General features: G+C 36.0%; 2 protein-coding genes across 2 annotated transcripts; both read right to left on the reverse strand.

Moving 5' to 3' along the window:
- Positions 1 to 1,053: 1,053 nt before the first annotated feature.
- Positions 1,054 to 2,612, reverse strand: LOC103952873 (transcription factor TCP9-like). The gene has a single exon (XM_009364562.3). It carries the CDS (start codon positions 2,331 to 2,333, stop codon positions 1,200 to 1,202), a length of 1,134 nt encoding a protein of 377 aa, XP_009362837.2. The 5' UTR covers positions 2,334 to 2,612; the 3' UTR covers positions 1,054 to 1,199.
- Positions 2,613 to 5,695: 3,083 nt separating this feature from the next.
- LOC103952874 (hydroxymethylglutaryl-CoA synthase) lies at positions 5,696 to 9,575 on the reverse strand. Its single transcript, XM_009364563.3, has 12 exons — positions 9,432 to 9,575; positions 8,708 to 8,814; positions 8,253 to 8,385; positions 7,986 to 8,129; positions 7,711 to 7,869; positions 7,482 to 7,555; positions 7,300 to 7,375; positions 7,154 to 7,209; positions 6,964 to 7,051; positions 6,707 to 6,847; positions 6,478 to 6,627; positions 5,696 to 6,156 (listed from the first exon to the last, which is right to left on the reverse strand). Exons 1-12 carry the CDS (start codon positions 9,492 to 9,494, stop codon positions 5,950 to 5,952), a joined length of 1,398 nt encoding a protein of 465 aa, XP_009362838.2. The 5' UTR covers positions 9,495 to 9,575; the 3' UTR covers positions 5,696 to 5,949.
- Positions 9,576 to 18,161: the final 8,586 nt, after the last annotated feature.

Here is an 18,161-nt window from a genome sequence, read left to right on the forward strand (position 1 = left end):
ACAAGAAAATAACAAGTTTTGGGTCAAGACGATAACTAATGGGATCATTATTGGGTCACACGATAATAACCCGTTAATAACGGGTTTTTAATAAGTTTACACGAAAATGACACATGGGTAACCTATTTCAACCCGATAAGAAAAATTTTATTTTGATGATTTTAATTTTTTAAACTACTAAAAAAAGCTTACTATAAAATACAATAGATATAATGAATATGTATATATTGTTTATTAATTATTATTCTATATAAATTTTAAAATTTAAGTTTTATTTATTTATTTTTATAGTGTATTATAAGCAACGATTGAGATTAAAAATCATAAAACACATTAAAAATAAAACTATCAAGTAATTTAAAAATATCAAACACATTAAAATAATTATAAAAATTAATTTACATGTGAGAAAAATATGAAAAAAATATGCAAATGCTCATAGTCACGTCCTTTATGCTTTGATGATGGGTATATGATTGTTTGAATTTTTAAAACCATACAAACTCTCATGAATAGTATTTTTAAGGGAGTTCAAAATAAACAAAATCATTAATGTATAAGTCTGAAAGATGTGAAAGCATAATAAACGTTTATAATTGCATCCTTAACGTTGAGACGATGGTTACATGGTCGTTTAGATTTTTAAAACCCTCCAAATCTCATGAACAATATTTTTTATTTGAGTGCAAAATTAATAATAATTATTGTAGAAGTGTGAAAGATGTAATCACTCGTAATGAAAAGCGTTACAACTTTCATGAACGGGTAACGAGTCGGGTCATATTACCTGATAATATTAATGGGTTGATTTCGGGTCGGGATATATTACCCGTTTACTTGAACGGGTATTACACAACACGACCTGTTAAGCTATTGGGTATGACACGAACACGAGAAATACGACACGAATGCCAGGTATTCATACCCATCACCGCAACGCCATTAATTTGCATGAAAATTATTTTCACATGCATTGTTTATTTTTATTTTTTTTTCAAAAAATAAATATCATTATATCAAAATTAAACCACAAAATAAAAATACAAATAATCATTAAAAGTTAAACATTTGTGGATTTTCTTGAACTTTTATTTTTAATTTGGCAGCTGTTTCATCAGCGCTGAATCTTTTGAACAAACTAAAACAAACTCATTAAATCATTCAATCGGATATGGGCCGGTTCCGGTTCCGGTTCGATTTCACTGGGTTTGGTTATGATTTTCCGGTCCAACGGGTCGACCCATTAACTGCAACTCCTTTTTATCGTAAATTTGTAGAGAAAAATCCCTAAGCATCTGACTCTTGGTCGTCGCGCCGCTTCCGCTGCCGTTACTGTTGTGACTGGAGGAGCTCATGCTCGGCGCCATTGTCGTCGACGACCACATCGCCGCCCTCGGTCCCACCGTGCTCGTATTCGCCGCTGAGTTCGACAGCGCCGGAGATGGAGCCCGAACATCCACTACTCCTGCTCCTCCTCCTCCGCTGTTCGCCACGAAACTCGATATGGGCCGGGCTGCTCCTGCCATGTTGAAAACCGGCGTCATCGTCGGAGAGAGGGCCCATATCTGCGGTTGGCCTGAAGGTCCGGCCCCCGACCCCACAGGGCCAATCCATAACGCATTTGCCGGAACCATCAACCCGGTACCGCCCACGGCCCACACCGGAACAAGACCTTGTGGCACGGAGGGACTCACCGGAGCAAGACCCGACGACTGCGACACGGCGTCGTTTTTCACGTCCACGAACTCGGAATTGGAGGGGCGTTTTCGCTTCTTGGTTGAGGAGGGTGGTGAGGAGTTGTCCTCGACCGACGTGGATGCGGTGGTGGGTATCTTGAGGGTCCCGCCGACGGAGACAGCGATGGCAGGAACGGTCCCTGTGCCGGTGGCCTCGATGATGGCTTGCTCGGCGTGTTCGAGCAGCCACCGGACTGTTTCTCCGTCGGACTTGTGCCCGAGTTCCCGGGTCAGCTGGAAGATCCTGGCAGCGCACGTGGCGGGTATTCTGATCCTCCGCCCGCGGCCCTCGACTTTGGTATGGCGGTCCTTGGTGGAAGATCGTCGGGTCAGGGCGGAGACGGCTGAGGGCACGGACATGGGCATGGGCATAGCCACCGGGACCATTCCGATGGGGTAAGCCTGCGGTGGTTGTGGTGGGTCGGAGTCAATGGGCTCCTCCTTGAGCGAATGGAACTCCGTCGTTTCGTCGTAGTGGAGTTGCGTCGAAACGACACCGTCTCTGTTGGTATGGTCGTTGTCTCCCAGGTCTGCGGTGCTGGTGCTGAGATCAGAAGCGCCTCCGTCGTCGTCCTGATCCTCCAAGTACGACGTCATTTTAGCAAACTGAAACAGAAGAAACCGAACATACGTGTAAATTTACGGTAGAGAAGCTCGTTTACCTAAATGGGTTCTTGGGTTGTGAGAGGGAAAGGAGATTGGAGTGTTTGGTTGCCGAGAAACTGCGGGAAAATGATTAGGGTTTTGATCAGTTTCTTGTTCTCCTGTTCTATATTATCCGGGAAGAAGAAGGAAGCTTGGGGTGGAACTGTAAATATAGTAATATAACGGAAAGATAAGAAATTAAAAGACTGGAGGCCCCCCAACACACCACTGCCCCCTATTTTTATATCCTCAAATTTCACACGCAAAAACATCATGGAAACAGGGTGATGGAGATCGTAGGGTGGAGATGGCGCCACGTGTTTTGACCTACTTTGGTGGTGGCCCTGTGCGGACGTGGGGTTGAACACCTAAAAAAAAAATATCCCACCACATTTACCATGACATTAAGTGTATTTGCCTGTGTGCCAATATACTAAAAAATTTCTCATCACGAGAGGTATTCTTTGTCCAATAAAGCATCGTTGTGTGTAAATTTTTCCTCATATGACAATGTACAATAGAATCGAGACATTATTAATCTATGTAAGTTGTTCTCCTTAATCTAAAGTGATATAGTGAGGGCTCAAAACGAAGTGGATCGGCAAAGAGGTGGAGTTGATTGAAAAGGTCTAGAAAAGTGCTTTTTCAGCATTTGAATGGATTTTTCCGATGGTGAGTGGTTTTATTTTGGGGTAATGTTAGGAAGACTAAATTATACTTGACTACTTAAAGATGAGTCGGAATTCTTACTCAAAATTCTTAGTGTTTTAATCACAAAGTTTTGTATATATGATCAGAACCGTTCATACTATGAATCAAACTGTAAAAATTATATCTGAAAAAAATAAATTAAAAACAAGGTTGTTTAGTCAATTTATTGTAACAAATACATGGATGGTTCGTAATGCTTTTATCAATTCCGTTCATTTATTTTTAAACAGTTTGATGACTAAACGACCTTAGTTTTAATTGATTTTTTCCAGAGACGATCTTTATATGGTGATTTATAATATTAACAGTTTTTATTATAAACATGAAGTTCTACAAATTGAACTAAATTTGTTCAACTAAATTTGTAAACTAAATGATGTGTCACCAATAAAAATAAGCACGTTTATCAACATTTAAACAATTAACCAATCATCAACTTCTATGTCCTTTAGTTTTCAAAATTTAATTTACAAATTGAGTCTTTCTAACATTACCTTTTATTTTATCAAAGCGATGGTGAATGGTTGGCAGGTTGGCGTTTGGCAATTTGGCATGACCTATCTATTACTACTGTGGTGTGGTCCATCACCCTTGCGAAACCCAAAGGCCATCTTACCTTTCTAAATTTTCCTTTTAAGCCAAACACAGTGTATTAGGGCGACCATTAATGGTAAACTTATTTACCAATGTTGGCAAAACCATGTCTCCTAAGGGTGCGTTTGTTTGAGCTCCTTAACCCTCACTGGACTGGATTGGACTACACATTAGTGTAGTCCTGTGTTTGTTACTTACACGGACTAAGTTTAATGGGATAAAGCCGGACTCGCATGGACTATATCCGTCGCTAGGAGGTCTTAGCGAGACCCCCCAAATTCCATGGGATTGCTAAGACCTCGTCTGCTCGCTTCGCCAACATCACTTACACCCACCAACCCAGAACTGCAGAGAACCTAGAATCCAGAATCAAGTCATCTCGTTTCGAATCGTGGAGAACCCAGAATTGCCAGTTCTTCGTCTGCTCGTTTCGAATCGCGGAGAACCCAAAGCCCAGAACCCATATCTTTGTCTGATGAGCTTGGCTGTTCCCTTCTCTCTCTAGAAATGGACGGTTTCTCTCTCTCCCTCACCACCAACACTACGCCTTTCTTTCTCACTCGCACTCGTCTTCTTCCTTCACTTTCTTGCACAACCCAAAATTTCCCTCTAAGGCTCAAGAAATGGGTTGTTTTCAGTTCCAGGGAGGAGCCAAAGCTCGACCCTTTGGACCAAATGGAGCTCAAGTTCGTCGATTTGCAGATCCGATGATCGACGAAGCTTCTGCAAATTGAAAAAAAAAAATTGGGGATTTTTCTGGGTTTGATTTGAGGAGAAAAGTAAATTAAAAGAAGATAAATATGGGTTTGAATTCAAGAGAAAGTAAATGAAAAGAAGAGAAGATATGGTTTTATTTTTTCTGGTTTGAGTTTAGCAAATCTGGGCGTGAAGAACCAGAGCAAATGAACAAAGAAAAAAAGAGACAGGGGAGAGAGAGTCAAATAAAAATAGGTGTAATTTGTTTATTTTTTTAAAGATAAAAAAGTGTATTAATAATAGTAAAATATTTTAGTCCGTGATTTAGTCCGATAGTACACCAAACACTTCATTATTCTTATCTAGCTTAGTCCAAGCCAAGACAGTCTAGCTTAGTCCCGGAAGTTAGTCCAGTCCAAAATAGTCCGATGCAACAAACGCACCCTAATTGTGTTAACAAATCACGCAACGATTAACTAGCTTTTAAGTTAATGGTATTTCTATTTTGATGTTTAAAGAGGTCCTTGAATCTTCATCGTCATTGACTAAAAAGATAAATATATATATATATATATATATTTATATATATATATATTAGAGCATCGATGTCAATTTTTAAATATTAAAATAATTTGATAATTTATGTGACAATTTGATATTTTACACAATATTTTGCTTCACCGGATATGTCAAATAATAATAATTTAATTAATTTTTTTTTAATCTTTTTGTGGGGTCCAAGGATTGAGGCAACCAATCAAATACTTGAAAAAGCAGAACAACATTTATTATTATATTATATTAATTTATGAAAAAATCATTTAATAAATTTGGCCTACAATTGACTCAGTGACACATAAGAAATTGAAGACTCGGTTGGAGAAAGTTTGCTGCTATTTTTTTACTGTTATATGTCTACGTGTCAGGTTAAACATCTCCTTTGGAGATGCTATTACGTTACAAATGACGCAACTACTCTCTACCAACAAAACATAAGAATTTGAGATAAGAACAACTTTTAACATTATGAAAAGAAATGTCATTAAATCGAAAATTAATTGGTAAGACTAACATCATTATGATTTGAGCGAATGAGAAGAGCGTGGGGAATTCCGTTCTTATTTGCGTTGTAGAAAAATACGTTTGTTAAATGGGGTGAAGCAAAAGATGGATCTGATTATGTTGTTTATGTTACATCTGTTTTGAGTGACTTTGTTTTAGAACCTAGTTGACATTGTTTTCAGCCATGAAAGGCAAATTTTCCCGCATACCCCTCAGCACCAGCACCAAACACCGGTTGTATATCGCATTCCTCACATTAATTTTCCGTGTGCTTTTTTTCAAGAGAGCTTTTACAGTACAATTGTGGACTATTAATTATCATCAACAATTTATTAAACAAAAATAAAGAAAAAACAATTTTTAACCTGACAATACTTGCTGTAGAACAAACTATTTGCTTTTAACAAACTTTGGGAGGCCAGCATCTTCTGTTTTACGAGTTACACCTGACGTCGAAGAACATAAAATCTCAACTTAACCGCGTGAAAGGCTTAAATTGTGTCCGTCAGCGACAGTTGGCAACCACACCATTTTCATCAGAGGTGGCAGCGGCATCCTTCTTGGCATAGAATCTACGATACTTGGAGTCGACTTCAGTAAGATAGTATGTGCCTGGAAGTAGAAGGCTGATATCCTGCTTGGTCGCAAAGTCTTTGCCCCCATACCTGTGCTCCATGATCTTCATCACTTCAACAAACTTCTCGGGAGGGAACTGCATCGAGGACGCACGTTGTTCAATAAACAAATTCCATACCGAGGGTGCTTTTCTAATTTTAGTAAACATGTGATAATTCGACAGACTTCCCATTGGATAGAATATGGTTCTAATTATTCAATAGCACTCGATTAAACGTGTTGCCAAGGAATTTAACATGGCAATTTCAAAAACAAAGTAATGAGCAGTACGATTTATTGGAATCACATTGTAATCAAGATTATTATGTAAAGATGCAAGCATTACATAAGAAAAATAGAGTTTGTTCGTATCTGAATGGTACGACTGCCTACAGAAAAAGAAGGAAAAAACTAGTACCTCATGTCTTGCTTTCAACTTCTCTCCAACATTCATAACGGCTGCAATGTTCTCCAAGCTAAAGGGCTGTTGACCAGCATTGAGACGCAATGAGAACATGGTAGCAGCCGAGCCACTTCCATAAGAGAACAATATCACCCGCTTGCCATCCTGTTATCGAACAAAATTTATTAGACCAAAAGTTTCAGGTGAAGTCGAGCCTTCTGGATAACAAATTTAGAACATTTACCAATGAGCTGTGCTTGTTGTGAAGGAGGGATACAAATGCTGCATAAATAGATGCAGTGTACATGTTGCCAACTTGCTTTGGTACCAAAGTTGTAGGTACCACCTTAGCGTCGTATAGAGGCTTTGCGACTTGCTGGGATGCCTGTAGTTAAATAAATAGTGAACAAAGATCACCAGATATAAGTAAAACTATGCTTGCAATCAAAGGAATCGAGAAAGTTGCAAGTATAATAAGATTTTCAAGGGTGTTAACTGTACCTTTTCAAGATCCCGGCTATTGTAGCTATCATCACCAGGAAGGTCAGCAAATGGAGCCAGCTTTTCTTTCCCGGCCTCATCAATGGAGCTGTGTATGGAAAGAGATCAAATAAATCACCACGTAAACATACATTAAGAATAATGTCCGGAGCATTATGATTCTTAGACAGGATCAAGGAAAGGCCGGTACCTGGCATTCCTTATGGAGTCATTGAACACCAAACGAGCAAAGCTTTTTTGTACGAGCTGCAACAAATCAAAGAACAAATTATTTTAAAAGGAGAAGGAAAACATTCGAAATCTCAATTGTAAACCAGAAAAAAAAAAAATACATACCTTGTTATATGGAGAATGAAATACGAAATACTCAGCATCAGCAATAGAAAATTGTTTACCTTCCAATTTCTCATACCTATAGAAAGAAAGAAAGAAAACAATTAGGCATTTATATAGAAACAAATAATAGCAAAAACAATACAACAAAGTAGCATGACGTAAGTATTTTCGTAGGAACTCACTTTTTACATAATTCCTTGTAGCAAGAATCAAGAGCCTTCAGGTAACATGTTTGAGAAAGCTTTCCATCAACAACCTACAAAAATTTCAGATTGATGATTAAATAATGGATAAGGAAACCCAGTAAGGCATCACTCAAGTATAAATATTAATAGTCCTAAGTCATTTGGAAACAGAGAAAATAAAAACAGAAACAAATGATTCCTACTGTTAAAAAGTAGGAAGAATTACCGGATATTCACTAGCAAGGTCGGGCTTGTAAAAATCATAGACATGAGCCATATGACTTCCCCTAATTTTGCTCTCAAAAGAAATAGGAGCATCAGGTCCAATCAGCATGGCAATAGCAGCTGCTCCACCAGTAGGTCGTGCAGGTCCTTCTGCATAGACCTGATATAGAAAATTCCGATAAGATAAATAGAATAAAAGTACATAAAAGTAATGTCAACGGAAATTTGTGTTAATTATTTATCGATGTTAACCCAAGGTAATGTAAGCGGTCATACCGCACTGTCAGTGCACACGACAAGCCCATAGCGTCCATCCCAAGAGCTACTCTCCACCCAATTGACACAGTTGAATAAAGCTGCAGTTCCCCCATAGCATGCATTAGTTGAGTCAACACCTTCAATGTCAGTATTTCCATGTTTCTGCATATTTGATATATAATATTTGTTGGCATTAGCTTAAGATGGGCATAAAATCGGATACCAAACAAAAACCTTATTAAAAGGAGTAACGACAGAGCATACAGCTTCTAAAAAAAACAATACCTCAAAAATTGGCATCAGGAAGGTCTTAATAGATTTGCTTTTGTCAATCACAGTCTCGCTTCCTACTTCGAGGCGACCAATTTGTTTTGGATCAATTCCATATTTCTCAAGAAGGGAGGTCACCACTGTCAAACTGAAAATTCAAGGTCAAAAATTAACCGTTATATGGTCTCAACAAGATTCTTCTTAAAAAGGAATGTAATACAAGATAAAACGACATTTACGTGATCTGGCCTTTTCCCCAACAATTATGATTATTATGTCCAAACTGGATTAGAAGGTTCCTTTTGTCAACTGTATCGTTGACAAAAGATTTCCACCGTTAAAAGTCGGACAGTTTTCGTATTGTTGTACTCTCAAAACCTTCTACTTAATACTAAACGCAATGGCAATGAGGGGACTAATACAATTCGTTGAGCTACAAAAGCATTGAGGATCAAATGTAAAACTAGTACCTCATTGAGATGACATCTTCCACCTCTGAACAAAACGCCATGCAATCTTGTCCAAGTCCGATAGTGTACTTCCCCTTGCTGGCACCATCATGAGCTTCCAAGGCTTCCTATTTTGTGTAAAGAAGGAAAAGTTCAAATAGTTGACGGAAATCAAACTAGTTTGACGAACAAGACATCATGAAACACATATCGATATATCACTGCAGGGAATTGTAGCTAGGAGAAACATATGCCTCGAACACCCTTCTGCTACACGTCTGTGCGTGTGATTGCATTAAGAAACCAATCGATGTTCAAACTTTTCTGGAAATCCAATCAACAACATCTTTCACTCAATTAGTATAATCAGCTAATCTACGATCCTGTTTCCATTCAGATAAAATTAAAATTTTGAACAAAATAACAAACCTCAAATTCCATGTCAATCGTCTAAGTACAATACTTCACATATTAATGCAATAGAAATATTCAAGAAAAAAAAAAATCAACTACTCAATTAACTGAGCATTTTTCTGCTCTTTATTTTTTTGTCTGATTTAACAAAATAATCGAACAAAAAGCAAAAAATGATTATTAGTTTCCATTTCCTCACTTCTCAAGCAACGAAAATAAAAATACAAGAATCATGAAATCAGACGCACAACGAGGAATCGATGTGAATGTGAAACGGAAACTAAAATTTGAAAAAAAGCGAAAAGAATTAGAGAGAGTGAGGGATCGTCACCTGCTGAATACAGGTAGGGGGGAAGTAGATGTCGACGGCGAGAATTCCGACATTCTTGGCCATTTTCTCCTACGAGCGTTTAAGTCACTTCGACGAATGAAATCCCTCAGCGAAAGTATCCGAGAGATCGGAAAATGCCTGGCGCTCCTCTCTGCTCGTCGAGCTGAATTTAGAGAGAGAGAGGAATGGGAGTCTCGCACAGAATCCAAGAAATTTGCAGGGAGAGAAAGATGCGGAGAGGTTTGGAGGTGCTGTACAATTGGGAGGCTTCGCTGTGTATTTATAGGGAGAGGACTCTCTCTCCTCTCTCTCTCTCTCTCTCCTCAGAGTTGCCAAAATGCAGAGTTGGTGAGTTTCGTGCAAAATATGATGCGATGGAGGGCGCCTCCTATCTCTGACCGCCAGTTTGTCAAATTTACGGCCCTTCTGTCAAATTTTAAATATAATGGGTTAAGTTATTAAATCATCTTCAAACCATATGTTAAATTTTAAATATAAAATTTAAATTTAACAGTTTATGTAACATTTTAATATCTTGAAACTTTGTATTCCACCTTGTATGTCAAATTTTAAACATAAATTAAAATTCATATTTATTTTCTTTACATTGGTAATGCAAGAAAATGAATTAAAATGTATAAAATTAAAAATATTTAAACATTAAATTCGTAATAAAAAGAAATTAAAAGGTAAGGCTTTAAATCAATAAAAAGCATTTAATAATTAATTAAAAAAAATTGAAGCTTATGTCAAATTATGAGAGAAATGTTATTTCATGTCATGCCACATCATATTTGGTTTTTCAATTAGAAAACATTGATACCGTTTTTTTTACTATTATTGCTTATTTGAACATTTTGACATTTTCTTTGGAGATGCTCTCAATTGTTGTAGGGGAAGAATTGGTCTAGATTGAACTACACCATGAATCACGATGAGCATGATTGCTTTCTGTCACTGCAATAAAGTGCCATATGCACTGAATTTTATCTTTGGGTTTTAATAAGAGTGTTAATGTGCTCAATAGTCACTACTAAGAATATTTGAGCCCTTAAATTTTATTTTCACAATTATTCGATTTTTTATTTTCCATTTAAATTATTCATTTTTATATCAGTCATAGCTTATAAGATAAAGAAACATCTTATTTTAAATATATTTATATGTATCACGGTATTTTCTATTTTTCAAAACTATTTATCGTCACACGATTAGAGTAGAAAATGACAGCAAGATTTTCCTTGGCTAAGATTTTAAATTTCGGGGATATGAAGGCAATTGTAGGCTTCTTAATATATGAAAGTGTATCAATTATGGAAAATTACATGTTGGGGAAGCAAGGGAAAGGGAGCATTTTTACCCACCATAATAACTATGGTGTATACTTATCGTACACCTAAGCAATTAACACGTGTTATTTCACCTAGCTCTAGTTAACTTTCACATTAAATGTTAGTTTTTTAATTTTGAAAAAAAAAAAAACCAAGATTAAGTAAAATGACACATGTCAATTGATTAGGAGTATGGTGAGCATACACCATAGTTTATGATGGTGAGCAAAAATGCTCCTCAAGGGATTATAACCTACTTTCTTTTTTTATTACAAACGATATTATTTACACTAAGGAGAAAGGAGGTGAGCTTAGCCTTACAATGAGCTAGCAATAATGTGGTTCAAATTCGTCTTTGGTGAGATCGAACCTGAGATCTCTCACTTACAAGTAAAAGGAATATCACTATACCGTAATACTAAGTGACGATTAGAGACTACTTAAAAAAGCAAATCATATATCAAAGAAGAATTTGAATTACATTATTGTTAGGTTAAGCCTACCATCTCTCCCTTAATGTAGATAATATTATTTCTTAAAAAATAAAAAATATAACTAATCACAGCCTTGGCTGTGTTAAAAACTTGCAAACTTGCTGATTAGTAATTAGTGTATCTTTATGATCGAGTTTTCAACGTGTCAATTTCCAATACTTCTTTTTTGCCCTTTTGTGGAAGATTGGTTTAAATATGTTTTACCAATGAGGCAGGCAAGATTCGAATATAGAGTGCTTGTTTGGATGTGCGTTTAAAATAACTAAAAGCGTTTTTGAAATCAATTCTTAGTAAAAACGCAAATAAATTATGAAAATGCACTTAAAGTGCTTCCTGAAATAAGCACATAACTGGTGCTTCTTGCAGAAAACATTTTAAATGTTTTTGAAACCAAAAAACATTTTCTCTAAAAACACTAGTAGTTATTTTAAACGCACATCCAAACGAATCCAAATTCTTTTTCAATAGTGAAAACCAAAATATTATCACACTAGGAACCAATTAGTCATTTATGGAGAATTCAAAAAATATGATGCTAAGTGGTTAAATATCCTAATAAATAAAGTGCTAAATTTTCACATGTCGAGTTCACAGTAAGTGATGATATTGATACCAAACTTCGAGGTCTTTAGCTTGTCCCCACTATCTTTCCTTGTCGCTTTGATTTGGTGGTTTAAGGAAAGTTGGTAAGATATTTTGTATTATTAATATAAATCATATACATGTTTAAATTTAATTATTGGCCCCTTCAAAGTTGTAACTAAATCTGAATGGGTCTCATTCTCCAGCTAGTTAGGAACTAACGTGTTCAAAGCAAGTAGTTTGTAGCTTATCAAAAGTTTTCGTTATTGCATTTGAGGTTTTGTGTTTGACTCTTAATCTCTGTAATTTAGATAAATATATCATAAATTATTATATCGCTTGCTAAAAAAACTGTCCAGGGTTCAAAATAGTCCCTACTTTTAATATAAGGGATTTTCCACCGTACAATACTCCAAATTTCTAATTGTAAATACAAAAATAAAAATCCAAAGATTAAAGAATTAATGTACCGCCACCGTTTATCTTGTTTATTGTTGGTTGTCGACATATTAATTATGCTGGGTACTGTCCTACTGCACTTTTATGCAATAACAAATTAGAGTTTGGTTGGAGGAGTCATATTCATAGACAACCAAATTTGACTACTTCATAGTTCATAATATGTAGTTTAATCAGTTAATATACATTTCTTAGAGGGCGTTTGCTCTTCTTTTTAGCCAATTATACTTAATAATCATTTATCTAATCTTCTAAATACTAAACGCATCCCGGCCCTTAATTTCTACACTTACAATCAACGAAATATTTTTTTATACAAAACTTGACATAAGTTCAACTTTGTGAGCAATTATTTGATTAGGTCCGGTAACTTATTGTCCACATCAACTTATTTATATTTTCTTGCCAAATTATCACTGAATAACTAGTAAAACGTTGGAAATAAAGTAATTTTTCACAAAATAAAAAAAATAAAAAAATAAAAAAAGTCGGAAATAAAGTATGGAATAAGGGAGAATATAGAGGCAGGTGGCTCTTTACCACAATGGTGGAAAGGTGTTGAGCCATTACATGACGACATGTGATTGAACCCTGTTGGTGACTAATCTAACATCTAATCTAACAAAATCTACCATTTCATTAAAAAAAAAAAAAAAAAACAATTGAGAAAATGGAGGAGAAGTTCATGATTTCGTTCTCACTAGAGTGTCTATTTATAGGCATAGGATTTACATAGAAATGTGTACAACTATTGAGATATTATATTACTCATAAGTAAACAGCCACATAATAAATAATAAAGTAAACTTCATTTCAATCCCTAAATAAGATTACTTTTTCAATAATACTGTATGTAAGATTAAAAACTAAAAATAGTCCTCCATGTCAGATTATAGTATTCCATGTCACATTTAATCATTGTTTTTTATAAATTTATTGCATTTTTAGTTTTCCTATTTACCCTTATTACTCTCTTAAAACCAATTAGAAAAACAAATATATAATTAATTTTTCAAGAATGCTTAATTAACTAGATCCATAATTAACATGTTCGTTATAACAATAACATTATTTATAAACCTCTATGTGTTATTCCAATCAAGGAACCTGGAAAATTCAAAAATCATGATCAAACAAAAAAAGCCAGAAAACTTAGAAACCAAAAATCTCGTTGTACTCGTAAGAAAGAAGAAAAGGGGGTTTTTAGATGCCAAATTGACGGTGAATCTAGAGATAAATGAAAAAAAAAAAATACAAATAGAGAAAATAGAATGTGAAATCACAACCTAATTGACCGTACCAAATTAATCGGACATACACTATATAGTACCTACCCGATCGTACCGAAAGGATTGGACCTAATTGACAGTACCTAAATGATTTAGGTGCGTTCATATAGGTACTATGATTTAGGTGCATTCATGTAGGTACTATGATTTAGGTGCATTCATGTAGGTACTATGATTTAGGTGCATTCAAATAGATATTATGATTACATATTTAGGTGCATTTGACTAGATACTGTGATTTAGGTGCATTGTGATAGGTACCATGGTTTAGGTGCATTTGACTTGGTACTATGATTTATGTGCATTTGACTTGGTACTATGATTTATGTGCATTCGACTAGGTTCTATGATTTAAGCACATTAGGACATGGTTTTAGTGCATTGGAATATGTACAATATATGATTTGCCTATTTTTATTTCCTCTATGCTTTGAATGGTGATGATGAATAATTTGAATTAGACATTTGTTAATTTTATAACGTTTCACTAATATTATTTTTTTTGAATTGTGTTTATCGTTTCAGAAAGTTAAACAATAATCAATGCCAACAAGTACGGAGCAAATTAAAATCAAATATTTAATAGGGGCATTATAGGAACCTAAAAAACGCATTAAATTTTTAAAAACAAGAAAATATGAATTTTAATATTTATGCTGACATTGAAATTTAGTCAAAGGAGATATACAATCTAACATAAAGTTTTAATTGAATTTCAATCTTTATCAAGGATTAAAATGGAGAAACTCCTAAATAATATTTACAACACTCTCTCTTGAATGTTCACCAATCAATGATAATCGCCTCAATATTGACATACATGGACATGATGTATTACTTTTACTCACAAATTTGGATATTTGTTGAGCTTCAGCACAAGAGCATCCCCAACAATTTCTTTGAAAATGACTCTTCAACTACAAGTTTTTTTTTTTTTTTTTTTTTGAACAAATGATATTATCTACATTAATGGAGAATGAGTGGACTTAGCCTCATAATAGGCTAGTAATAATGTGGTTCAAATTCGCCTTTAGCGAGAATCAAACCTAAAACCTCTCACTTATAAGTGAAAAGAAATACTCTTAGACTGTAGTAAGTGGCTGAAATACAAGTTTGTTGACTCTATGACAATCTGAAAACTAACATTTGTTGATTTATAATTTTGCTCCAATAACGCTCTAGAAATCTTAGTATTTATTATTACATTTCATTGTGTGACCTTTTTTGACACACCCCAACCCAGAATGTCTACTAGGGTTCCAAATCGAGCTGTCCTGGCTGACACCTAGAAGGTGACGAAGCCATAAAGTGTGATAATGTGTACAATGTGAATAAATTTAAACCTAAAAGTACCTATATACACAAGTGCGCGATGAGCGGGTATGGACCCAGTTCACACGTGATATAGAGCATATAAACTACAGTGAGGTAAGATAATAATTATATCATCACAAAGAGCCATCTGAACTGGGGAGTGCCACAAATCCTCGCCGATATGGAACTTTGCTACTAGAACCTGGAGGGGTGCAAAATAGAAAGTGTGAGTGGGCAAAACAAAGATTTTCAGAGTCATTTCAATTATCAAAGGTAGTAAACCATTGTTGTCAAACCTATATAGTTTCAGAAAATCATACTACGTATAAGTATGTAATCAAATGTATACTAACAGTAAATCCAGAAGTATACCACTACATAACATCTCATTAGCAATATAAATAATCAAGTCCTTAATAACCCATACTAGCCCGCAAGTCGGAGTCACCCATGGTTACCTGTACGACTGCACTCATATCTCCTTAATCAATGCTAACACATAAGTCAGAGTCACCTATAGTGGCATGTACGACTCATCCATATCTCATTAATTAGTGTTATCACATAAGTCGGAGTCACCTATAGTGACTTGTACGACTTATCCATATCTCATCAATCGGTGCTAGCACATAAGTCGGAGTCACCTATAGTGACCTATACGACTTATCCATATCTCATCAATCAGTTCTAGCAAATAAGTCAAAGTCACCTATAGTGACCTGTACGACTTATCAATATCTCATCAATAAATGCTAGCACATAAGTCGGGGTCACCTATAGTGACCTATACGACTCATCAATATCTCATCAATCAATGCTAGCGCATAAGTTGGAATCACTTATAGTGACCTGTATGACTTATCTATATCTCATCAATCAATGCTAGCACCTAAGTCGGAGTCACCTATAGTGACTTGTACGACTCATCTATATCTCATCAATCAATGCTAGCACATAAGTTGGAGTCACCTCTTGTGACTTGTACAACTTAATCCATAGCTTATCAAACATCCCTGCACATGAGTCGGAACCACCTCTAGTGGTCTGTACGACAGGACTGGGTGTAAATAAGTACGCTCAAGTACTACAATCACGTGAAGACTGTGTGAATAATCGCGAATCACCTATGAGTCGGAACCACCTATAGTGGTTTGTACGACACTTACCTTGAGTCCAAGGTGAACGTAAAGTGCGAGAGGTGAACATCACGTAAAGGACTGTGCCCTGGCTATGGGCGGGAGCACTAACACCGTGGTATAGGTTTATGAGCTCTTAATGCATCTCAATATAACATGTACAACTCATGGGCAACTTGTACGACAGTGTCGGAGTTGCCTAACATTGCAACCTATATGACAATGTTGGAGTTGCCTATTATTGCAACCTGTACGACAATGTCGAAGTTGTCTAACACATAAATGTAGTCATGCCATAATTCCATCAATTCAACTAATACCATAAACTCACCTGAACTTACCTGGGTGTCCTGCGTTCACCTTTGCACTTCAAAGCATTCACAATAATTATATACATATGGATATACCATGATGCAATCTAATACTCAACCATGTCATAGCATTTTCAATTATATACATATATATAATATGGCATAAAATGCATAAGTTGTAACGCCCTACTCCCAAACTATTTATTTTTGAGGATAATCATCGATGATAAGCCCAACTAGACACTAGTTTAATTAACTATCATTACTTACATTTCCTTACTTTAATTTCTTTATTCTTCACACATTGATTTATAACCAACATTTAACCACCAACACATAAGGTTAAATCTCACATTTTACACCAATGTCCCTCGCATTGTTCAATTCCCCAAACAAGGCTATTGTCTCAATTATTTAATCTCACTTCTTCTATGGTTGCATCTAACGTCTTGCTAGATGCCTACGTACCTTAAACAGGGATCAAGTCATTCGTAGTTCACGCATGTACTTCTAAACATTCACAGTAATTATAGGTACGTAATATGCATAAATCAACTTAAAAACGTTTGTGGAATTATCAATCATGTATATAAATCAGTAGAAAGGAAAAGACCCACTCACCTGAGGTCCGCGCTATGGCTCCCTAGCATGAATATCGAGACATCACGAACCAACGTTGCCTAGAACAATTATTAAATCATGTCTTGGAGTTCTTATCGATAAAATACATAATTTACATAAAACACATCCCTATGTAATTCAATTGAGAAGATCCGCATCACAGATTTCCGATCCGTTACTTCCAAAGATCATTAAAGTTAGATAAAGAAGTTTTCGTAAGAACTAGGGCTAGACTTTTTCCCCCCTTTCTACTTTTCCTCTCTCCCTTTGTTTGTGCTTCTACCCCGGCTTTTCATTCTACATTATGTTCCTAGAACAATGTCCTAATGTTTCATTACGATCCAACGGTTGGATCTCTGCCAATTGCCAAAACCAAGTAACGGTCAACATTTTATTTTATGAACTTACAAATCCACTTTGGGAAGATCCGTATGTCGGATTCCCAATCCGTAACTTTCTATGGTCCTCAAATATTATGTTCTATAATATATTAAAGTTGGGTGACGATCCTACGATCGGATCGTCGATTCACACTTTTACCAATTAACGTATCGTAAAGAATTTAGGTTTCAACCATCAACCTATGTCATACAATTACCAAAACTGAGCTCAAGCATCTAATTTAGCCTAAGAGTGACGTCGACAGCCCCCTAGCCACGTGCTGCCGTGGGTGGCGGTTGGTGGGCCCAACTCACCGGAAAAATCCAACTATTTCCAAAAATTACCAAAATTTACAAGAATGAAGATCTCAATTAGTAGAGTAACTTTCATACCTATGACCAAGGCCAATTTGACCGTGAAGAGCTCCAATTTCATTCAAATCCGCCGGAAACCCTAGAATGGGTGTTCTTCAATTCGACATCCTCGGTGTTCCAACGTCTTCACCACTGCTTGGGCTTTGTTCCTGGGTTCTAGAGGAGTGTTCTAGTGGTGGTAATTGAAGGAAATGGTTTCACAATTGATGGATTTAGAACATGGTTCCCCGTCGCACCCATAGGTGTTTTTCACCAATTTACAATCAAATCCCTTCCAAATTTGGGTGGAAATGGAAGAGGAAATGACTAGGTAATGATAGGGAGTGGTACCTTGATCCAATTCGTGGGAAATCCTGTGGAAACCACCGAAAAATATGGAGAGATGGGTGCACGAGTCACGCAGGTTGGTGATGTGTTGTATAATAGCACTCAAATTAA

The sequence above is a fragment of a genome, unplaced genomic scaffold (genome assembly GCF_019419815.1).
Source record: "Pyrus x bretschneideri cultivar Hongxiangsu unplaced genomic scaffold, Pyrus_bretschneideri_v1 Contig3, whole genome shotgun sequence".
Lineage (NCBI taxonomy): Eukaryota > Viridiplantae > Streptophyta > Magnoliopsida > Rosales > Rosaceae > Pyrus > Pyrus x bretschneideri.